Source organism: Pelecanus crispus, chromosome 9 (assembly GCF_030463565.1).
Source record: "Pelecanus crispus isolate bPelCri1 chromosome 9, bPelCri1.pri, whole genome shotgun sequence".
Taxonomy (NCBI): Eukaryota; Metazoa; Chordata; class Aves; order Pelecaniformes; family Pelecanidae; genus Pelecanus; species Pelecanus crispus.
The window spans coordinates 7,233,928-7,258,870 of NC_134651.1; the positions used below are offsets into that span (position 1 = coordinate 7,233,928).

The 24,943-nt window shown below is 40.5% G+C and overlaps 1 protein-coding gene across 1 annotated transcript in view; it reads right to left on the minus strand.

The window, feature by feature from the left end:
* The window catches only part of SPATA16 (spermatogenesis associated 16), an 80,679-nt gene that overhangs the window by 41,751 nt on the left and 13,985 nt on the right, over positions 1-24,943 (minus strand). Inside the window, exons 2-4 of the mRNA XM_075716968.1 lie at positions 23,957-24,102; positions 12,386-12,475; positions 1,754-1,838 (exon numbers count right to left, since the gene is read on the minus strand). Coding sequence (XP_075573083.1) covers positions 1,754-1,838; positions 12,386-12,475; positions 23,957-24,102 — 321 coding nt within the window. The remainder of the gene's footprint in view (positions 1-1,753; positions 1,839-12,385; positions 12,476-23,956; positions 24,103-24,943) is intronic.

The following is a 24,943-nucleotide window of genomic DNA, read 5'->3' on the forward strand; positions in this document are numbered from 1 at the left end:
TAAACAGCATGGTGGTGCCTCTTGGTACCATGGGGGTCCAGGGAAACCCACGCATGAACTCTCCATCAGGAAGAGAAATGAACTGCGAGCTCTGGAATGAAGCAGAGATGAACCAGAGTCCTACCATGCCCAAAATAATTTTGCATGGTGATTCTAATATTGTATGATGACGCTAATGGCTAGAAGCAATTCAGCAGCCCTACTTCTGGTCTGGTTCATTCTCACCTTAGCCCAACCACAGCTTCTGATTTAGACTCTGTGAGAAGGCATCATGGTGACTCTTGTCCTTCATGCCACTTTTTTGGCCCTGTTACATAGCAGGACACTCTGAACCCCTGGGGGAGAGGACAGCTGTGACAGCTCCTCCTTTAAAGGTTTATTCTTTGAAGCTTCATGTCCATGACATCAAGAAGGGAAGTCAATGGATACCAGTGTTAAGAGACAAAAAAAGACATTCCATTCGAAGAAATGACCCCTTCGTAAAACCTGTTTGTGAACTCAAGATTTTAAATGAGTCTGACCCAGTAGGGGAAAAAATCAAACTGTTCTGTACAGAAGAAATTCTCTGCTGGAAAGCATATAAGAAAGTTCACAGGCACTGCAAACACTAGCCCAGTGGGTAATTCTCTGAATGAGATGCACTTTGCACTCACAGCAGTACTGAAATTCAGCAGCTCCCAGGACTGAGGTTTGTTCCATTTTACCAATAAGAATGCAACCAGTAATAGTTTTAAAAAGGAAGAATTTACTGTGTGAGTAAAAGTAAAAGACCAGATTCTGATCTTTACTACTCTGGCTTATGTCAGACATATTTTGCACCACTCCACATAAAGTACAGGTGTCACAGATGTTCTCACAGAATAAACCCAAAATAAATGGGATCAGAATCAAACTCTGAAATTTTATCGCAATGGACATATATTGTTCCTGGTATCATTAAATTCCTTGTATGGACAAGGAGGACCTGAGGGCGAGGTCCACTCTGGGAGGCAGAAGGGTCTTCCACTGCCTGAGGCCCAAACACTGTGGTGCCTCTGAAATGCAATTTGGTTGCATTGAAACCAGGGCTGTGAAGGCTGGGACACCACGGGCAGTGATAAGATCTTGCAGCAATAAGCCTCTCCTAGCAAAGGATCTAGCATCCATTCACCTCCAAGTGTGTGAGAGCTCTCCTCAGAGCAGGAGGGGGTACCCTTAAACTTGAATTTGTGCTGATGTGGCTGAACAGCCATCTCAAATAAGTACCACTCAAGAGATGAGTCTCATTGAAGTCAATGGCCTACTCCCCACATAAGTAATCTTTGTAGACCGGGGTCTTATCTGGCCAGCCTTCATAGAGCACTTTAGGTTCCTCTGAGACCATTTTTTACAGTCATTTTTTCCTCCCCTTCCGGTTGAAGAGTTTGGAAATGTGTCAGAGGATTAGTATCATGCAAATTGCAAAAGGAAAGTGTCACTAAGGTAGGAAGACTTCACAAAAAATAGCTTAGGGGACTATACAGTATCCAGAATTAAATTTTATAGCAGTCCATAAAATTGAAGTATGAGCCAAGGGTTAACAACCTTGAATTTTGCCCTTAAAATTAGTCCAAGAAAATCTACTTCATTATAAATACAGTAGTACTATATAGTGTCCTGTTGATTGATATGCCCAAGAGCTACCTTTGTCGGCAGTCTTTTAAGCAGTAATCCTTCATTTTGGTCTTAATAGTGAGATGGGCACCTCCTTCCTCGTTGGCCTATCAATTTTTACCTGCCAATACTGTTTGATGAGCTTGCTTATATGCTGCTCAGTGCCTCCCGTCAGCCAGTACATATAGTCAGCAATCATGGCGCTCCTGATGACAAAAGCAGAATAAATGAGTGTACAGGGAGAGAAGGATGTATATAGCAGTATTTAAAGGAGGTAATATTTAAAGAGTGTAACATGAGGTTTGTATCAAAAGATTACACATAACTCTCAGTCTTTGTCCAACTTTAAGACAAGCATTAGTAAACATTTTTCAGCTTGTTAAACTATCTGCAAGCAAATAACCCTACATTTTCTTTTAATAGCTTTTCCATATTTTAATCCAAGCAAATATTTAATGACTGTTACACAACCTTTTAGTCTGGCTTTTCTTTTTTTACCTTAAAGTATTTGTGGGTAAAATATCTTATATGTAAGTACATTTCTTCTAGGACAGCATCAACATGTATAACATGCTGTAGCTTGGCAGTCTGAGAATATCACTTGTCTATGGCAAACTCAGACATAGTTCACCTTTGATTAAACTATATCTTAAAAAAAAACCCCAAACCAAAAGTAATCAGCTATCTTGCTACCTAATTGAGTATGCTTTAGTACTCCCACTGTCTGTGACAATCATTGCATTACTCTTTCTAGACTGAGGGATATTAAAAAAACTATTGTGCAATGGATATTAATGCAGAGTCTTAACAGACTTTAGAAAATCAGTTTGCTTTTATGGCTGCCTCTCCACACTGCTCTCCGTTTCCTTTCCTCTAGAGATTCCAAATCCAATTAAATGTGACTAGATGTAATTCCAAATTGTCACTTTAGTCAATTAAACATATAATAATCTTGTGTACCTAATTACTAGCACCAAAAGTTTATTTGTTGATGTAGTGCTATCAATGTGTACTTCTGCATGTTCCCCTTATTGTTGCCTATATATTAATTGTGCTTTGACATTACTGTAAATTGAATTTGAAATTTCCTCCTAGTTAAAACTGTCTCACAAACAGTAATCCCAATCCTGTTGCAATACCCTTTCAGAATGTACTTTCCAAGGCTGTATTATGTTCTTAATGAGATAGAACCAAAAATACACGGATTTAACAATAAACATTTCAAAGCAGGCCCAGTATCAGGGGGGTAACATATTGTTACAAACAGGAACTAAATCTTCCCTTAGATGTTCTCATACAGCTCCCATTAATTTCACTGGGAGAAAAGCAATTCAGTAGGATCCATGGATTTCTGCATAAGGACTGGATTTAGCCATAAGCTTTATCCAATGCTCATTCACATCATTGGCAAAAATCCTCTTGACTGCACTACAACAAAAAGCAGTTTCTAATTGAACATCGTTAGCCCAGCCAGCACAGGAGGAACAAAGGATGAAATCCTCATTGCCCTGAAAATCATTGGCAAAACTCTCATTGACTCCAAATGGTGCCAGGGTTTAATCTCAGGAATGACATATGGATCCTATGGATGACACAGAGAAGGTGAGCAAAGCATACAGTGCTGCCTGCTTGACACAATGCTGGCGACGATTTGGGGGAAAGACATTCACTGTGTCCTGAGGCATAAAAGGGAAATAAGCAAGCAGCACAAAAATGGGGGAAGACAAATCTGTCACGTTATTCTGTATCTTTGGTCTGCTAGAGGTGGTCTGTAAAGCTTCCGGCTCCCGTGACAAGGGCAGTAACTGGTACTGCAGTCAGCCAGGTACACAGACACCCACAGCGTGCTTTGCGATCCCTACTGCAGGCCACGGACTGGCGAAGCGAGGATCCATCCCACCGGCAGCACAACACGACATCCAATTTGTGACCTCCCACTCCTCGGTGGTAGCCAACGCTTTCTTCTCCCAGTGTGGCACTGCTATCAAAGGTGGAGATGTGCACAGAGCCCTGGACAAATCTGGAATCAATTCTCAGACAAGTCGCTTTGTCTTTCTCTATTTCTCAGCATCAGCTGTAAAATGCGGCTGATCATATGTGACTGATTTACCTATTTGGTGTGCGGGTCCTCCTGGTGCAATCTTTTGCTAATTCTTCACAGTGCACTCAGCACAATGTCGCTCTGATCATGGCAGAGGTCTCCAGCCATCACTGCACTCCAGACAAACGTCTTTCCTCTTCATTCTTCCTTCTTAATTTGTTCTTATTTAAATAGAAGCACACTTACATTTCAAGCATTCATGTTTAGTTTTTCAACATCTGCTTTTATCCCTGCTACATTTCTCCCATAGTGCCGTGCATTACATCAGGAATGGCAAGGCACATACATAAAACCCCTCCGAGCCTTTTGAGTGCCTCCATCCCAATTTTTCTTCTCAGTTCCTCGGCCATCAGGGAGCACACACAGGTCAGGACTGATGCTTGCTACTGTGACCTCCGGGCTTTCGAGGGACTTAAAAAATTCCACTTTCAAAAGAAACGCAAGCTTTAAGGCTCTACGTGAATGGCCTATGTCCAACCCCAAACGTGCCCAAGTCAGAGAGTTTTCTTTGAAGGTCTCCAAGGCTCAATTCACAGAACCAAAGTGACACATGCAATAGGGAACCACGAATTTCCAGATGCAGGGACACAGGTGAAATTATGCTGTCTGAATAAGGTTACAGGGCTGGGCACTGAAAAATATTTAGGGACCTGAACACTCAGAAACCAAGGGACCGATTGAGATATTTAGGCAGGTTAAAAGCCTGACTCCAATTGAAATACGTAAAGGCATAAAGCACTGAGCTGTCCTGACTCGCAGTGAGTACCTATCCACGTGGCCCATAAAAATCTAGGTAACAAAGATTTTCAGCAAGAGACTGCTGAGCACATGAGACAGTCTGAAATGAGACTTAAGTAAAATATTATTTAAAGAAATACTATTTATGAAATTATTATTTAAGATCCTCAGCCAGTGACCAAACTCATTAACACCTTTTTCTTTCATGCTATCAACATGGCTGATGTATGAAGTATATCGTATTAGCATATTGTATATATGTGATTTAGGATAGCATGTACACAACCACATTAGCATTTCAGCAGTATGTAAGGGCCAGCGTAGGTCCTTCTTCCCATCTCCTGCAATCACAGGTCCTGGGGAAATGGGAACTTGTGAAGAGCTGGATGGAAGAGGTTTCAGTACAGGTCAGCTGGGATGAGCTGTTACATCATGTGGAGATTTTGGAGAGGTGATGTTGGCCAGCAACACACCTTGCTCTGATTTGTACCTCTGGAGTGACTGCTTAAGAGTTCAACTTTGAACCTTCCTGAGCACAAGGAACTTAGGGTACAAAAGAATGGGAAAATAGCTCCTATTTAGACCATGTAATGCATTTTTCTGGATGAAATGCCAGGTTTTATTTTTAGTTTATAAAGATACAGGGATTAAACTCTAATGGTAAAGAACAAAGATATGTGCATGCTCTTCCTACTTCTGACACAATCACTTCATGTGATACACAGACATACTGGCCTCATATTTACAGAACCATCTGCCAGTTTTGAGTTACTAATTCAAAATACTTAAAATACGCCTGAGTTTCAGGTGACAGCCCACCAAAGAGCTCCATTTGACATGAGAACTGAAGTAGTTCTGACAATACACCTTCAGGAACACCTTGGACCATGCCGGAGAAAATGTGACACTTCCTTCTTTCAAAACATGAGGCTTTATATTCAAATGTTTTTTTCCTCGTTGCTAGTTCGGGCCAGTATGAACTTCCATAACATAACCAAACCCATCTGTGTTAATGTAGCAAGCTTGGATCCAAAGGCGTCTTGCAGTATCTGCTCAATGTGGCCACTTGGTGGTGCAGAACAATAAGATATATTTCTATACATGCAAGCAAAGAGCACACCACAGATCCTGAACTGTCTCCCTCAGCCCATCTCCAGTAATGCACAGGACTTGTAATAAAAGAGTCAAAGGTGGCTTTTGCTGCATGACAGCTGCCGACACTAACAGCCAGTGTACAGGCAAATCCTTCGCAGCAGCCACGCGAGCCTGTGACAAGAAAATGGATGGTACAGGTATAACAAATACGTGGAGTTTTCTGGAATGCAACAAAGTGTTACATTGCCAAAGAAGACGAGAAATTAGCGTTGTTGCTAGATGCTTGTAAACACTGGAAAAAATACGAGGGCAAGACTCAAGGTCAGCTCCTTCCGCCTTGACCTCCCCTTGAGCTGCCAGAAGGGAAGAAGCTCTGAAGGGGAGAGGAGCATTTCTCTGCAGAGGGCAGAGCCTTAGCAATAATCACAGCCTATGCACATTAGAGTAACTTTCCCTCTTCTATGCTATTCAGCCCCAATCGCTGCTAAGATCAGGAGGCTGATAAGTGGCAGAAAATTACCTTTGCTCCCTCCTTCAAGTGATCTCACCTGGATCTGCAGTAAGTGGTACTAATAGAAGGCCTCTGCCACTGCCATGTGATCTTAGCCCTGTGCAGACCTACTGTCTGGAAGGGGTAAGTGTAACTCTTTTTTTTTTTTTTTAGTTTAACAGGAATTTTAATATTCCTGATGCAGACACCTGGGTATTTGAGATCTCTAGTACAATAGCACTGAGTCTGAGAGACAAGATGCAGAATAAACTACTGCTCTCTTCTGGACAACCTTTCTTATTTTCTGCCAAGATTAGAAAAGGAAAATGATGTTTATAACTGGAATAAGTAGGAGGTAGTTATTTTAATGCAATTATCCTATTTGAAAAGTGAAAAAACCCAATAAGTTAATTTTTAAACATTTCCATATGTCCTAAATAAATGTAAACTCATTACTTTGAGGTTATGGAGACACTTGGAAACCATTAGATGAGAGATAAACAGAACCCAGAATATTGAGCAGGAATGAAATTACTAATGTCAGGATTTACCTATATGTAGACTAGCCCCAAAATGGGGAAAAAAGTTATGTTATCTATGCATAACACTTTGATTTTGCTAATTCCTGCGGAAGACTGGCTAAAACTTTATTTTAAATATTTCACCAGTGGAAAAACTCTCCTGCCCTGCCAAACCCTTCCAGGTTGGTGATGGGGTATGCTTGCTGTCTTTGCTGAAGTTTCTGGGTCATTAGCTCATTGCTAGGAAGCGGAAATAAGTTTCCTGCAAGGAAAATGGCAGCTGTATTTAGAATACATTTGTTATATTTATTATTATCTGTCCCATGGTTGCATGCAGGTAACAACTTTCTGCATTGTATTGAGATTGCTGTGCAGTGGTAACGAATATTTCTCATTTAATGGCAACTGCCATGTAAGGACATGGAGAATGCTTTACAAATGGGAGCTGAGCGATGCACGGGGAAAGGACAAGCCTTTTAAAATGGCAGGGGATGCTCGAGAAAAGAGGTCACTAAGGCCAGCAGGATCTTGGGCTCTCCGTGACCTGGCATGAAACAAGCAGCAGTCAGCATGGATGCGCTGTGCAGATCCCAGGAGGCATGGGAGGCCCCAGGGCCTGCGTTGGCTTCGCAGTCGAGCTGTTTGGAGAAGGGATGGGGTAGCTGGGATGGGGTAGCTGGGGTGGGCTGCTTGCAACAGAGATGCAATGAAACTTTTGAAGAGAGGCGGTCTGTGCTTGTTCTGGCCTCTAGCTGGTGCTTGCTCTTCTCTCTTGTACTCTCTGTCCCTCATTTTCCCTGGGTTAGGGACATGCATTGTACTGTCAGTGTTCAGATTTACTCCTGGCAGCGGGCATGGAAAAACTAGTATTGAAGGCTGCTTCTTGCCTCTGATGTGACCCTGCCTGAGCGAGCTGTTGTTTGACACTTGGGCAATCTCAAGTGATAAAGAAGAATGTGTGTGGTGCAGAAATACCGGCTGGTAATTTTAGACACAGACTAACATCATATGTTGGTGTCAAATTAAATAATAGGCCGTGTAGACTTCCCTGTGGGCCTTGACTGATCCCAGCACTTGTCAGAGTGGCTCTCCTCCATCCAATTTATGAAGTGCTCCTTTCATAGTGTTGCCCTGGGGAGGATGGGGGTCACAAAACCAGCAGCAGCTCTCCGATCCTCGCGTGTGCGCTGGAGAAGCAGAGCCATTTTCTTTCCTGGTGCTGGGCAGCGTGTGCTCGCCGTGCAATGGCCTTGCCGGCGGAGGGGGTCCCTGGGCGCCGGTCGGCGGTGGCAAAGCCGGGGCTCAGCTGCCACACGTGGGGCAGCCCCTGCCCCAGGGCAGCCACCGGGCTCTGAGCCCTGACCGTTCCCAAAATAAGGGTGTAAGAAATAGCCCTCCCCAGCTGCGGGTGAAGCACGGGGCCCCAGAGGGACTCTCAGTCTTGTCGGGTGGGGTGGGGGGTCTGTTGCTATGACAACAGATTTTTCTTTTTCTAGCATTGGATTTTTTTTGTTATTTTGTTTATTTCAATTTAGGAAAACTGAAACAATAAGGATAGAGGAAGAATATAAACTTTCCTCTATTTTTTTTTTCTTTCCCCCCTAGAGAAAGCCCAGGCAGGACGCAAAGGCGGGTAGCACAGATGCAGGTCTGTGCAAGATGCTTTCAGCTGGTCACTCCTTGAGCTTGTATCCCTAACCCCAATTATTTATGTATCTTTCCTTAGTACGACTGTACGCTTTGTAAAAATAAAACTGGACATGCAAACTAGCCCAAATTACTCACCTAGCTTTCTCTAACTACATTTTCAAGTCTGACTAAATGGGGACACAGACTTGAACTCATAGAGAGGGCTGAAGTTTACTACTTGCAGACCTAGTTTGCTTTTCAGTTGATGGGATTATCTAGATTATTATATATATATTTTTTTTTTTTTAATGGGAATGTCAAAAAGCTGAGTCAGCCATACCACAGCTATTACGATCCTAGAACTTCTTCCTCCTTAAGGATTGCTTACCCCTACTCTGTGCAGTCAGATGAATATGAGTTGTTTGTTCTGGCAGAGGGACAGACAGTCTGTTTTCCCCTACATGTATACAACTAATTTCAAGTCACTAGTGTTCTAGCTGGTGATAAAAGAGCTATCTTAAGCTTTTCACAGAACACAGTGACACTGTTAAATCAGCACAGCATTTTGATGAGCAGAAAGATGAGAGCTATGCAGCTTAATGATAAAAAGGGGCAAAATCCCTTCTGTACTTAAAACTCTGGTTTCAAAGCAAATAGGTGGCCATATTTTTCTGTAAGTTACAATTTTTCACCTTACTACTGCTTCAAGGCTATTCAGCGTCAGCAATAGCCTGCACTATTTGAGTAAAGAAGAAAAATTGTTTTCATGCCTTATTGCTCATCTGGTTAGACCTCCTCCTGCAGATACATAACAGGCAGGTTTGGGGTCACAGGTTGGGGACTTGAAGGATGCACAGGCTCTGATACTTCTTCCTTCAGGAGCTTCCAGGCTTACCCTTGGCTGCATGTTCCCTTTCTAGCACTCTTGTCCCTGAAAGCAGGGGCTGGTGCTTTAGCTTCTCTGTCCTTAGAGATAGTATGGACCTCCCATGTTCTTCTGCGGCTTACACATCCCCTTGCCCATACATGTCCCTTATCTCATCCTTCCCTTATATTGCCAGGAAGGATGGGTTCTCCTTGGCCATCTCCAAGAGCATTTTCTGAGTTTTGTGACAGAAATGATCCCAGGACCCTTTCCTGAAATTTCCTTTTTGGTTATTATGTGATCTTTAGATCAGCTGTGACCATGTGTCCTTTGGCAGGGTACTTTTGGTAGCTGCTATTGGAGGCTGATCCTAAGCCTAAATGTCTTCTAATGCCTAAAACTTCCTAGTAACTTCCAGACTAAATTTATATATGATGCATTTATGCCCGTTTGTTCAAGGGCCAAGATGGTCTTTGAACTGAAATAGGTTTTCTCCCTTCTGAGGTTTAAATCTTTACTGTTTGTCAAGAGCAGTCTCCTAACGTCAGAGATACCAATAGAGGAGAAATATATTTACTAGTTGACATCTTAGTGAAACTGGTTGCAGCACTTAGGAATTTGTCATTTGCAGATGCTGTGACCCCACAGTGGTGTTTCTAGGATTGCTTTACAATGCCAAATGGCCTTAGGCTGCACTCTACGTGGTGGCATCCTATCACAGTGCTATCTGGAAGGAATTGCTATACAGTCGGCAAAATTCAGAAGTGATGCAGATATGGGCATATGAGACTCATTACATTAATTCAGGTGTCCTTGCATTTAGACTGCTTCATATGCTTATTACACACAGAGGAACTTGAGAGACACTTAAATTACACTTGACCCCAGTGTAACCTATGACTTTTTCTGAACTGAAGAATTTGCTCCAGTACCTCCTCAGAGACAAAATCTCAGGGGATCTCAGCTTCATGGGTAGGCTGAGTTAACTGTGATTATCCATGCTGCTTGTGCCAAGCAGTAATGTTCACAACCAGCCACTCCTGTTCACGTACCCATACAGAGTTCTGGATGTATTCAATGGACTATGTAATAACTTAAAAATCACATGAACGGGTGGGAAGGCACAGGGTGCTTAAAAGCAGAAAAAGAAATACAGTGACCTTGTTCTTGTGCATAAAGTAAGCAGAAATAAATGACAGCTTATGCTAACAAAATCCAAGTTTGTGTTTCCAGAAACTGCAGCTGAATAACCGTATGCGGTGGTCTGTCTGTAATGAGCAGAGTACATTCTGCACCTTTGGTGGGGTTCAACTAAGACCAGTGACTCCAGTGAGATGACAGAAGTAGTGCTAAGCTTAGTTTAACACAATCTGCAGAAGCAGCTCTGCACAGTTGCTATAACACTATGTTAAACTAGGCTAAACTCTGAATACTGCTATAGTCGCTGCTTTTGGATCCACTCTGGATTCAATCTGTCAGAATGTTCCTCTCCTTTACAAAATACATAATCTCATTTAAAATCATCTAGTTTCCTGAAAGCTACTCAATGTGGGGAAAAAAGGCTGACACAGTTCCCTCTTGCCTGCTGATGTAGTAAACTTACTGATTGCTTATCTGCAGGAACACCAGCCGCAATTTTTTTTATTTTTGAAATCATATTTATGAACACTTTGGTTCATACTGTCTTCTCAAATATGGGCATTTATATGTATTGCTGCTTAGGAAAGATCAGTTTCTGAAAGGGTTTTTTTTTTTTTAACTTCTATTATTGTTGTTATTTTTTAAAATCCTCAGTATGACTTCTTCAAGTGGAAAACCCTCTTCCTCGCCCCCCTCCCCAGCACCCCAAACATTTCCCCTTGTACCACTTCACCTGTTGGGATACCAGTGAATTTTTGGGTTTGAAAGTATCCTGGACTGGATTCTCCACCTGTTGCAAAGCAACATAATCTCTTAACACAGCTCTAAAATGTCTGGCTGATCAGTGGACCTCAACTGTTGAGGTTTCAGTAGATAATTATTTCTCTCTGAATCAACACGGCAACAAGATTTTAGGAAGAAGAGACTGTTATCAATGATACATAAAAGGAGATCTGGGAACTATCACAACACTTAATTGCTTTTTGACAAAATGTTTCACTTTCTTTGAGAAGTGAGCTGTGTCTTTAAAAAAAAAAAGGTGGGTGGGTTTACAGTCAAGTGAAATATTCCGGGTTTGTCTGAAATCATGTTTCTAAAGAAATTTGGAAAAACTGTTTTCCTGTCTTGGGGAAACAATTTCTTTTCCCTGTCCTGATGTATGAAGGCTCGTGGAGATTACTTTGACATAATCTCAAAGTATGTCCTGCAGAAGGAAAAGTGCTCATCCTGCAGTTTTTGGCTGAAGTCTAGCACAGAAAATAGAAGTTCAACTTCCCAGATCCTCTCTGCAACTCTGCTTGGATAAAGTCTTCTTCCACTCCCTGTACAAACTGTTTTGCTGCTATTTTAATGGCTTCAGAGCTCTACCACTAGCATCCATCTTAAATGATGAGCAAAGTGACCCTTTCAGTCTCACACCTAATTCGCACTAACTGTTCTGCCATTAGTTAGCTAATGATTTGTGAAATATTTTGTGATATGCCTTGTGGTCTTCAGCTGAACAGGCCTCTCTGTGTCTAATGTTAGTAGTAGTGACGATACATAGCAAGACACTATTGCATTTCCCCATGCATTTCTTTCATTTAAGCATGTTAAAAACGCCTGCTGCATGTTGGAACTTTTAGTTTTTGGCAGCATTATTGCAAGGATACAAGCAGAGCTTCCTCTTGCAGACTTTCTTCCTGACAGCAGTTCCTGTTCACACCAGCAATCTCCTCAGCTGCACGTGGGCTAAATTTTGCAGCATGCCACAGTGTACCCTGAGATCTTGATTATTTTTTTAAAATTCTTTTTTTCCCCCATCCACTCAGAGTGTACCTGAGCTTCTGCCCAGGGTTATGGGGAAACCAGGGAGTGGAAGATGCTTGTGTGCATGTAGCTTTTGTGTCAGTGCAGCCCTGGGACCTGACCAGGGCTCACCCCTGTGCCTGAGAACGAGTAAGTCCTCCTACATGCATTAGTCTAACTGCAACCAGGGACATAACTGGGATTATTCATGTTACGCCAACTGGGAGGGGTGGAGCTTTGCTGCGTGTGAGACCATATACACAAAGCCAACACAAAGCTCCCACTGATTTTGGAAAAGCCTGGATATAAGATGATATCCTTACTACTGAGAGCTGGAATGAGAGAGATACAGAGAAACCATTAGAAATCCATGAGCAGTGCAGTACCTTGCAGCTTCAGAGTACCTCCCTAAACACCTAAACACAGTAGCTTGGCGCAGGTGGTTCCGGAAATAAGCTGGGTTCAGAATAATGCTCCTTCAAAAGATAAGAGAGATGGACAAGTTTAGATTTCTAATTCTTAAATCATTAAAAACTACTAATAATCAAACTGTGACTAAGATGCATACTGTATACGCTTATTCTATACAACTCAACACTGTAGGTCTCAAATGTAATATGAACTATCACTTTCTTGACAGTGCTGATATATGGACAAGCATTATTAAAATTTTTATTGAGTTTGTATCATAAATGCAGTTTCATTAGGGTTTTCTGTATTGTTCTACAAAAAAGTTCCTGGGGTAATGTGCTATACTGCCTTCAGCTTGTAGGTAACATAAACAAAAATGCTACAATACAACTTCTTGTTAACCCCTACCTCCACAAACATAAGTGGCAGTTGTCTGACCTGTCTACCTGGAAAAACTGTGCATCTAGAATGTATTTTAATGCTCGCGTGGAAGACTTTAAAATACTTTCTGTGCAAGTGATAGGTTCTATGTGGATGGACCTTGGCATGTTTCTTAGACCCTTAAATTTAACAGATGCAATTCCAGGTGTAACAAATCACAGGCTTTAAGTCAATATCAGAAAAAGTTGGAAGAGTAAAAATAGCATAAACTAAGTAGTTAGGTTGGCAGGCAGAGTATCGTTCTAATGCGAGCAGGGGGAAGGCAAGAGTGACAGCTCCTGCATCTAATTAGTTCCAGTTGCGAGATCTCCAACAAGTGACTGGTTTCTCTGGTCAGCACTTTTCCCAGGGTTTGGAGAAAAGGTACATAAAGTGCATTCTAGGATGTAAAATTTTATAAAAAACATGCATGTAATGACAAGTATTAAGTATTTAGTAGTAGTTTACCACATCAACAAAGAGGTTACCACTACCTTCTACTACAAAGGAAACTTGCAAACTGGCTTTTGTTTCCTCATTGGTAGTTTTGGATATCATGATAGCATTAAATACTACTGCTCTTGTGATTTCAGTCTACTAATAATCACATAACCATAATCCTTTTCATAACCAAATCATTAATTAAAGTTTATTCATTGTCTTGAAACTGGCATATATATATATATATGTAAACACATTCAGGTATAAATTCACATTTATAGAAACACCCAGTTTTTAGAAGACCAATAACTGTCTTTTCTATATGTTTTCTGTACTCATGGACTGTATGTCTGGGGCCTTCAGAAGGAACTTTCAGAATAAGTTAAAACCTAGAAGTGTCTCCAAGATGCTGTAGACTTGTGAATCAAATTCACTCTGCAGGCACTTTCTCCAAGGCATACCAAAGGCCTAAAGATCTGAATGGTTACATCTACATTTGCAAGTAATCAGGTATATTGGGAGAGGATCAGTAGATCAGAGAAGCTAATGTTGAGGCCCCTACATCTATATTGTAGGAAGCTGGGGCTTTTATTTCAGACTAGACTTAGTCTGTTCCCTTAAACAAAATGTCCCCATACATGCTGCTCAAAGCTGTCTTGAAGGTCAGCTGTTGGTTTGGAATCCTGTTTCTTATTAGGTGCTACTTGTATTTTGTGCACAGCTCACGCAGAACACGCAGGTAGCTTTCTTTGAAATTAATCTAGTTTGTGAGTGCTGAAATTGGTCTGTAAACCATCTAGTGTGCAGAAAATGGAGGAAATAGGGTAAAGTGCATCACAATCCTACTATTGCACCAGATGAAAATGGTAAGTTGGGTGTAACCAGAGATGTTTCTGTTCTTCTGGCACAGTAAAGCTTTACTCTATATGAGCAGAGATGTTCTGTGCTCTGGAGATGCAGCTCCACTGAAGACCATCCTAAGGTGGTATAGGAACTAGGAACCACCTTGAAACTATGCTTTCTCAGTCCAACATTTTAAAAAACACTCAGAAAGCTGTATTGAGACAAAGCACTGTCCTGCAGAATCTATCTCTCTGGGAAGAAGGTGTGTGGGGAAAACCAGTGACAAATGATATCATGTAACTTAAGGCATTACTGGAGGAAGTGCAGACCTTGGTGAGTGGAGGCACATCTAAATACTGAACTAAAATCCAATGTACAAAACAGCACTGAATGTTAAAATTTAGTTGCTCTTAATGGGGGGAATGAGTCACTCTTATCAGTAAGGACAAGATAACGCCAACAGCAAACACTGCAGTTCTCAGCCAAACATGGTTCAGATCTGAAGTTTAGACAATACTGATGGTCACCAAAACTTAATTTAACCAAAACAAAATCATCAAAAGATCAAGTACTATCAGCATTTAATGATTTGACCAAAACAGTAATACCTTACATAGATGACAACTGGTACTTCTGAAAGCTGTTTTAAAGGAGATTATTGCTGCTGTAAACTGTAGTCACCAGTTGATAATAGTGATATTGATTTTTTTTTTTCCTTCCCCCCCGCCCCCTCCAAGTTATCGGTTCTACCACAGTGAAGCAATAACACTATGAGAGGAAAAAAATTAAAAAATCAATAATTCCCTGGTAGTTAGCAACATATTTTCTGTAAGTCTTTGAGCAGGATGTGCTGTGATAGGCTTATAATAAGTATAGAACTGTAGCAGATTTTCAAAGAATTAGCTATCAGCTCTCCATTGTCCATCTTGACTTTTTTTTTTTACTAGTCTGAAAAAGATCAACTGCTTCTCTTGATCTATAAATTCTATACTGAAAAATATTTTAGTATGCCCTAGTAGCTTGAGCAAACATCAGAAAGCTAGCTCTGACTCCTGGCAGTTTGGTTTGGTGTTGCTAGGCTCTCTGTAGACTATACACTGGAAATAATTTCTGCTATATTACTACTCTACCCAAAAGTAGCCCTTTGCTGTACTGATGCAGCTCCAGTTTAGTAGCCTTTGTGCAGAGCAGGGCTAATTCAATGCCAGGTGTGCACTAAAACTGTGCAGAGCTATCCCTTTGGCTTTTAAACTCTGATGTGTTTCAGGTGGTTTTGGTGAAAAAGAAAAAAAGAAACAAAGGAATCATACAAACAAAGGTTAAGAGGAAAACCCTAATTTCAGGAAGTTCTCCTTCAAATAAGAGCAGATGGGGGACCCATCTGGCCAGGCAGAAATGTGCCAGGCTGTACATACCGAGAACAAGTCCGTGCTCCAAGATCCAGCTCCAGCCATGAGCAGTCTTGATACTAGGCTGGTTAATCCCATAATTAATTAGAAGGGATGTGTTTCAAGAGGCAGCCTTGAAAGAAGAATTGGGAAGGGAAGAAGGTGGTGGACACACTGGCTGCAATGCTGTCAGGACAGTCTCTGTATGTGGTGATTCTGCCATGAGCAGAAGCATCGGTCCTTTGGTCTTTTTACTCATATGCCTCTCATGGGAGCTTCAAGTAGAAAAAGTAGTTTTGACAGGAAACGTCTGAAAATGGATAGCTCTTATTTTGCACAGAGAAAACTTCTGATCCGCAAACTGCAAATAAAGTCACTACATCTGAAGATTAAAACTTGTGTTCTTGCCAGGTTTTGCCCCCATCTGTCAAATGACTAGGCTAAAGTAAACTTGAAATAGATTTTCATTTATTTTTCATCTTCACTGTAATCCAAAGACTGCCCTGTTAAAAGCCTTTCGTAAATCATTTGGTCAGTTTTTCTCAACAAACCAGTCCTTAAGTAATGCCGTATATCAGCTTCTTTTTTGACATTTTCATTTTTTCATCTTGACATCGTCTCTTAAAAATAATACAGTGTTTGTCCTATTATCTTTTTTTCAGACCGTGAGGAGGGGGGAAGGCGGCGTCAACTCTCTCCCCATCAGAGCAATTGGAGTATGCGAATCAGATGCACATGTTAGTCTGTGGTTTTCTCTCCAAGTTTTTCTTTCGATCTTACTGCCTGGTGTTAAGAAAACAGGTGTAGCAAGAAGCTCAGATTGCTACATCAAAACTGCCGGCTAGAAATCACATTGCCTTTTCTCTAAGGTGCCCATTCTCTATTGAATTCCTTCCCAAATACAACGGGGATTTAATTCTAATCTGACTGACATGAAAAAGTGCCTCTGCTACTATCCACCACTTTGTTCATGTTTGGCCTTTATAGGCCAAGAAAAAGTCAATGAGATGATTCTATAGATGAAACAAGTGAAAAAATACACTTCGCCACTAAAGCAGATAAACTCATTTTTCTCGCTAGTACTGTGAGTAAAAGCTAACTTGTTCATAGAGGTGCATGCAGTTATTTTTTAATTAGAGCGACAGAGGATTTTTCTTTTTCTTAGCTGTCCATGCCTTCCTATGATACAGTGTGGTCTTCCGTACAAATGCATTTTAATAGTCAATATTAATTGACTATTAGAGAGGAATTAGGTGATTATCAGAAGTAAAAATTCAATGCTAAAGCAATATGTGCCTCTATGCAGAGAGATATAAAGCTTGCACGGGTCGGTATAGCAGTGCGCTGTGCTGGCATGTCCACGTGTCGCTGGTACGGAGTGACTGTACAAATGTAGTCACTGAGGCGTTCTTCACCACAACATTAAATACAATGTCAGTGCAAGTGATGTGTCAACTAGTATTCAGCAGAACCATGTATTCGGTTGCTGTAGACTAATACAATGCTTTTATCTTCAGTGAATACTGTCAATCAGTACAGCTGCTGATCCAGCCCCAATATACTTGCAGATGAACCTGACAAATCCTGTACAATTACATTGAACCTCAACTTTCTTCTTTTTCCTTGTTTCATCTATATGGCAGGTAGCTTATTATCTGCAGTGTAGTATTAGTCTTACATCTGTTTGAGTCTGCCATGCTCCATTTTGTGATCCCAAGGGCTGGTTTAAGAGTTCAACTCTACAAGAGGCAGCCAAATTCCTGAAGCCTATGGTAGCCAGGAATCAACGTCATTGTATTTTCCTGCAATTTCCATGTGCAGCTGTGTTATGATTTTATTTAAGTTTTATTTGGGGACCTCATGGTGGTATGTCTGTTTGCAGCCAACTTTGAATTCTAAACCACTTCTCCTGCTGGTGCTGTTGTAGGGAAGTAAGAGGGATGTGTCTTGGATACACAAGAGCTTGTGGGCTTCCTTGCCCTACATGAGAGTTTACCAAAGCTGAGATCCTGAGGAAGAAAAAAACCCCTGCCTGTTGCAACAAGCTGGTGGAAATATTTGGTAGGCTTGTGAAAGCAGACACACAGAAGCACTTTCTCCCAGAGAGAAGCACTTTCTCCCAGAGAATAAGAGTGTGGTGGTTTCAGTGCTAGCGGCCGTGAATAAGTCAAGAGAGAAGGAGGGTGTCTGCGCTGAGGAGAGCCATGTGAAGGGGCGTGTGATGGAGGTAGGGCCTTTCTCCTGAGCTTGGCTTCAATCTGTTGGTGGCTGGACAGGTGTAGACCCGTTGGTCCATGGGGAAGTTTTCTTTCCATCGCCACCAAATTCCTGGCTGTGACTCTGCCCACCCTGCCCTGTGCTCAGGGACCTTTTTCCCCCTGCATGAGTGCTCTGGTTCCTGAAGGAAGGAGCACACTTCCCTCCCTGCCCTGGCCACTCTCTTTTGAAAGAAGTGACATGCAAAATTAGATAACATCTGTGTTATAGAGAAAAAAGTTGGAGGACAAAGAGGTTAGGACCATTTGGTAGGTGTAGCTACAAGAGTAGCTGTACTGAATACTGCTTATTGAGGCAACTCTGGCAGAGACCAGAAAGGGTCTCTTTAGTGGTAATCTGAAAAGTCTTTAGGAATTCCTTCTAATACAGTCATCACCACTGAACCAAACCAACAGCTGCAAGCAAAGACAGAAAAGCTTCTATGAAAATTGGGTGGATCAAGGAGCAGGACCAAATCTTCTTACAATGAAGGAGGACACCTGAATTGTCTTTGTGCAGTTGGATTTTTTTTGTACAACCATTCAGAAATAAATGCAGTTATAGCATCTATGGGTGAGGATCTTCAGTGCATGGAAGAAACCACCTCATGAAGCTTTCATACCTAAACAGATAGGAAGGGAGGAAGTGTGGGTTCCCAAAAAAGGTTTCACACCATGCCTTTTCTCTGTCAGTAAAGTGAAATATAACTGCCATGCTAAAAGGTTTTGCAGCAGCAATTTGCTTTGAATTGCAAGTGTAAGATGAATGTGCTATACATGTCTTGATTCCTCAGCTGTGAAGGTGGTAAAAAGGAGAATGTTCTCTGGTCCAGAACAAAAAGATATTTAGAAAGATCTTGTTTAAAAGCTTCCAAAACATCTTAACACAAGTGGAGATACTCTGCATTCCCTGTCTTGTTTGCATAATTACTGCCTGCTCACTTTCCAGCTATGTCTTGATCACCAAATTTTCTGATGCCAGTAGGACTGCTGTCATGTATCTCAACTCTTATAAAACAGTTCAATGTTGCTAGTCTTTTCCTTCTATGAGGAACTGTATTTCTTTCAGGGCATTTTTTTTTTTTCTTCTTCCAAATGTGCCTTTCCTAAATAGGATCCCACCACACGTTGTATAGATAAATGTTTTTGGAATATAACATCATCAAAGTCAAGGGGAATATAGCCTTTGACCTCAATGGAGGAAGTCTCAGCCCATAAAATATGAACTATGTCAATGATACACCAACCTGGAAATAACATATGATTCAGAGTTGAGTACCAGAATCCAGAGCAAATGCTTCTCATTTAAAAAGTAATAAAATGTGAAGTACATGGAAATATTTGAAATGCTGCATGAGGAGGAATTATTTTAAGAGTACTTCTGGTTTATATTATCCAGAGCATCTCAATGGAATAGCTTTGTATTAATAATATCTCATCTATTATGTATATTGCAATATGCCTAACACAACTGCTGAAGTAATTAGATGCTGCTGCTAATTCTTCTCTTTCTTTTTTTCCCTTTTCTAAGGAGGTAAAGAGATTAGGAGAATAGTTTAGAGCAAAGTATACATTACACTACAGAATTCCCACAGATTAGCAACATCAGCCATTATGTTTCTTGTTTTTCTATTTCTGCCTAAAGATTTATGCTCTTCTTGAGCTGCTCTTCTATTCTGTTTCCATTTTAATGCCCACTGACTGCACTGTATCATAGCATCATTACATTATTTATTTTTGATTATTTAATTTTTCACTAGAATTCCATTCTTGAACTTACTTTAATATAGTCCTATTTTAAAGGTGGGAATGACAAAGTAGCTGAATATTGAATTTTTAGTCTGAAAGTTCTGAATTAATCTGGATTAGAGTGTCCTGGCTTATCATGTCTATAATACACTGACCAAATTTTGAGTGCCTTTTTTTCTGACAGATATTGCATAAAGCTTGATCATTAATAATTATTTTAAACCTTTTGTAAGTGTTTGAAAAGTCACTGGGAAAAATGCAGAGGATTTAGAATTAAATCTGTGAGGCTTCAGATGTTTTAGATTTTTTTCCCACTGTGCCTCCATAAGAGACTCCCTCTGTTAAGTCATCACTAAAGCAATCCTGTACTACTTAACAGAGGTGCTATTTTCTACTTCATGTGTCTCCCTATGAATTGTGCAAGAGGCATTAGAGAGCCCTGCCTTCCACTGAACACATAAAAAGGCATAGCAGAAAAAGCTTTACAGATTTATTACATTCTCTATGCATTGCCTTTCTGGGAGGGAGGGAGAAAATTGGCAGCGGGTCATGCTGCAGAGCAGAGTCTGCAAGGACACAGGAAAATCCCCAAAGTTTTTTAATAGCTCGTTATCATGAACATATTTTTCAGGCATTACTTAGAGGTAACATTAGAGAAACATGCCACAACGTCTGATTCCTCTTCCTCCCCTTATGTCCACAATTTCCAGATTGATGGAAGGAGGGCAGGGAGTGAAGCCTAGGGATGCTCTGGGAGGAGGCAGGTTGCAAACATCCTTCCAGATGACAATGCCTAATGCGCCTCCTGCCACCATCCATGGGTTTCCTATGGCACGATGGCAATCCCATTTCACCTATGGCAGGCAGCCTCGTTCCCCTGCTGAGGAGCTTATTTCCAGAGGAGTCCTATGGCACCAGCAGCCCCACTGCAGCTGGGCAGGGAGTGACCAAAAGTAGGCAGAATTGAAACAAAATGCTTTTTGTCACTTGCTACCAGGTAGGTGACATTAACCTCTTCCATATTTTCTAGTGCTTGATCCATGTACAGGATCTCTATGAATGGCAGTCTATGTTTAGACAACTGGATCAAGCCATGTGTCTGTCATTCCTTGAATCTTGTGTGCCATGAGGACCACAGCAGCTGAGGAAGCATTAGTGCAGCAGCAAAAAGCACATTTCTAATAGAAAGTTTCTGTTATTTTCCCATGTGCAAACAGCAAATCACATGGTGTCGATATAGACTAATTTTAGCTTACGTGGAGGAAAAAAGCAAAATAAACAAAGAAACTATAAGGGAATATAGAGTTTAACTGAGAAAGTTGTGTATATCATGTTTTGAAGGATCCTCCATCTTCAATTGTCATGGAGTTCAGCATTGCTCTCTCCAATTTCAAATAAAATTGAATCTTAGCAGTTGCTGAGCTGTGTACGTGATGCACCATGGGTTGTTTTTCCACATGCGACTGCAGCTTTATGGATTTCTCTGTTGGGCCTGGCCCTCTGAAGAGCAGGAATAATTGGGGGACTGCTCTGCTGAAATGCTGTGCTCTGCTTCAAGATTGTTTTCATTTGGGGCAAAAATTCAACCGCTGACATTATTAGGCTGAGCAACATAAGGCCTAAGTACTAATCTGAGGTTTCTTAGTCAGTTCTTGACTTCTCAGACCTTCGCTGTTTTGCCATCTGCTATAATTGAAAATTGCCTTCTGCAACCAAAGGGAAAAATCTAATTTCTCAGCAAGCCATATGGGGTTATTAAGATCATTAAACCCTGGTATGCCATAATGCCTGGGCCAAAAGGACCACAGGGCATGTAAATATTGTGTGATTAATTTTATAGCTTCAGACTGCAAGTTAGGAATTATTTTGATGGCTATCTTATGATGAAAAGTGGTGGTCAAGTAGGTTACTGCAGATGTTGCTTGGTAAGGTCAATCCATGGCACATTTGTTCAGAGTTGTGACAGATGAGAAGTGGTTTTAATAGTGTTTGATTGCAAAGGGTAAATCTTTTGTATCAGCCTGACAAATGATCAGAACCCAGCCAGTGTCCTCAATTGTGCCAATGATGCTGAAGGCAGCCTTAAATTTTGACATTAAGAAACCAGAGAATACAATTTCAGCTTTTCAGGAGGACCCAGACTTGGCTTCTCATGCAGGTTCTAAAGCTGATGATATAAATTGGACTCCCTTCCTTTCTTAAGAATGGGAAAGCTATTCCCCTGAAGATCGCTGTTCTTGAACACTTTAAAACAGAGCTGCTGGATTTTTTTCTCTAGTTTCTCTATTTCTGTAGTTGTGATATTCCATAAGATTTCTTCCTAGCAAAACCGACTTCTATATATTTGATACAGCTATGTGTGAGAATATTAAAGCTGATTTTTAGTTAATAAGGCTTCAGAAATGAATTCAGGAGCTGTGAAATTTACATGAAATTAAAGAAAGAATAGTTCAGTAAATGCAAATAAATGCAGAAATGAATATTTTAATTTGGATTCATGATTAATGCCAAAGGATTACCAGCAAACCATTACAATGTGGTGATGACACAAAAACTCAATGGGAATAAAAATTCTATATGCATTGGTTAACTGGTGGCAGTAAGCTATTTTTAGTAGGAGAGCTCCAAGTAATTTATTTGTTCTTTAAAAAAATATATCTATTGATTATATATCAAGTTTTGTCTTTATGTTAATTATGCCTCAGAATATTTTTTTACTCCTATACTATTGTATAAGTTCCTGCATTTTACAATGTGACAACCATGGTCAGTAGATTTATTCCCATTCTGCAAGTTATTAAATGAATTATATTGAAAATAGGCATTACTGATTGCCACTTTTCTTTGTGCTATGTAACTAAAGGAGTTAAGAACAAATTGTTATAATTATATATGAAAGAAGAGTGAATATTTTTTCCCTATTTCAGTTTTCCAATGATTTCAATCTAACTGCCTTTATTTTCTCTGTAGGTCATGGGTTTCTGTAGGTCATTGTTTTAAGACGATCGAAACCAAACATGTCTAAATAGGCTTTAGTTTCTGTAGCACTGGGGTCAATACATCTTACTATTTTGAAATCAAGATACTTTAAAGGAGGTAGAGTATTTCCTGTTCTAGTTAAATTTATACTGTCCAAATAGCTTGCTTATTTTAGTGTTCTTGGAAATCATAGTTAGACTAAGAAAGCAATCATTACCATTTTTCCAAAAGTTGGATGTCCAATCAAACTTCATATATTTTTTTCCTTTCTATCATGGTCTTTGAGAAGCCATGAAAACTTGTGGTTGATTTTTAGTTTGCATGAGGAGTGCGTGGTGGTGGTTGTTGTTTGTTTGTTTATTTATTTTTTATGTTTAATGGGAATATCACAGTCTTTCCCACTTCCTATGCTTTGGCTCACCTAACAGAATACTCCACCTGAAAGGAATACAGTTTGTGTGCCATACAGGGTGGTACTTGGAACTAGTCTGAACAGTGCACCCCCACAATGTGGATAGGCTCTAGGTAAGCATAGCTTTACAGACAAAACGTGCTTGGGAAAGAGGTGGGGATGAGTGGGGACAGGAGACAAAGACCTTGTCATTAAGTCAGGATTCTCAGACTTCCCATATAGCTTAAATGAACCTGCTGCCATGATGGTATCGCATTTCTATACCAATGCCTTATTCCTCACCACTGTCTCCATTAGGCGCAAGCACATGTCTCCTCTTTTGTTGTAACCACTCTTTTGTAGTTACATTCATTTGAGAAGATTGTATGAAAAAATCCTCACCCTGCGCTAATTGCAGGGTCCATCCTAATCCAGCTCGTACAAGGGAAAAAATGAACAGACACCTCAGTAATGAAGTGTTGTTGGCAGGACATGCACGTGCTTAACAGAAACTATCATTATGCCTGAATGCTAATTAAAGGCAACACAAACCCTGCAAAATCCTAACTCATCTGAAACTAACAGGAATTTCACCTCCACCATGTGCAAATTTTGTTTCTGGCTTCTTTATGCATTGCTGGTGGTGCTGGTCTTTGGTGTGGATCACAAGTGAGCCCATGAGGAATTATGTAATGAAAATAATTTGAAGCCATCCGTGACTTAATCTGGCTTGAAAAAGATCAAGAGCTCATAATATCATTACTGTCATATAAGGCTGAGCATGTTTATATTTGTCTAGCTTCAATCTTAAGGGTGCCCTGAACTGTGCACATGACTCATCTGCATATCTTTACCTACTGCATTATCAAAGCACTAAATGTTTACATGGCTATTGTGGCTTAATGTCTCAAATTTTGAGAATTAGTCCAATCTAAACATCAGTGCCATGTGTAAGCTGTATTTTATTGATTGCTCTTTTCTCATTATTAGACTGATTCTTCCTGCACAGGACTTCTTCATAGTCTTTGCTTAATTTTTTATTTCAGTCTTAGAAGTGTATTAATCAATATTTATTTTTACCTGTGTGAATGATTCAGAGCATCGTCAAGCTTCCTCAGTTTTAAGCAGCAGGTCACAAGCTTTGTCTCAATAAAACTGGCGATACTCGAAATATCTTCTGGAGATGACTCAAAGGGATTTTCTATAGCAGCGCCTTTACTGCACAGCTGTACAAGAAACAAAAATGTTATTTACTAATGTTATAATACAACTTTGGTTAGGTAGAAATGCTTTTGTAACTGATAAATGGAGAAAACTGACTTCTAAGTAAAATATACCCTGACCTTAACTAGGGTTAGCACTACAAAAATCAGTACAGATACATTTGAACATAATATAAAATGCAGTGTCATCTTCCTGGAAGGGATAGTCAAGAAGGCAGATAATAAGCTAAAAACTAAAAAGCACTGTTAGGAAAGAAACTATATTTTTCCCTGTTTTCAAGAATAAGGCTCCCAAAATCCGTGGCTGTCTTGAGGTTGAAGGAGGAGTCTCAGACAGCTATTTACTTATTTCTGTAAGCCAGTGGTGAACTCTGCCTTAGGCCTTGCTGCTTTTGTCCCATGGGTAGGACAGCAGACAGTGAAACAAGTCAAGGAAACCAGAAACTCTCCCCCTCATTTACTGGGAACACTTGTCCTCCCAGAAAACTGCTACAGAAAGTAAAAAGGATGAGATCAACCATCTTTCCCATCTTCTTGAGCCATATAGAATTTAGCAGAGAGAAACATCATATTTTGTCTAAAAAAAATACAGTTTTCCTGATAGATAAATCACCTGCTGTTCATCACAGCCAGTGACTTTCTCATTAAATAATGTTCTAATTCATAATGTGCATCATTAGAATTAGATAACCTGCAACTCCTTAAAGTTTCGTAGAGTCCTCAGCAGTGGCAGAGCTACAATACTGGGCAGGACCACCTTCGGTCCTCAAATCTTTGTTTCATTAATCTACAGGCAACCTGATTTTGTAATGCCAAAGAGTAGTAAAAAATTAGCTTTTAGTTC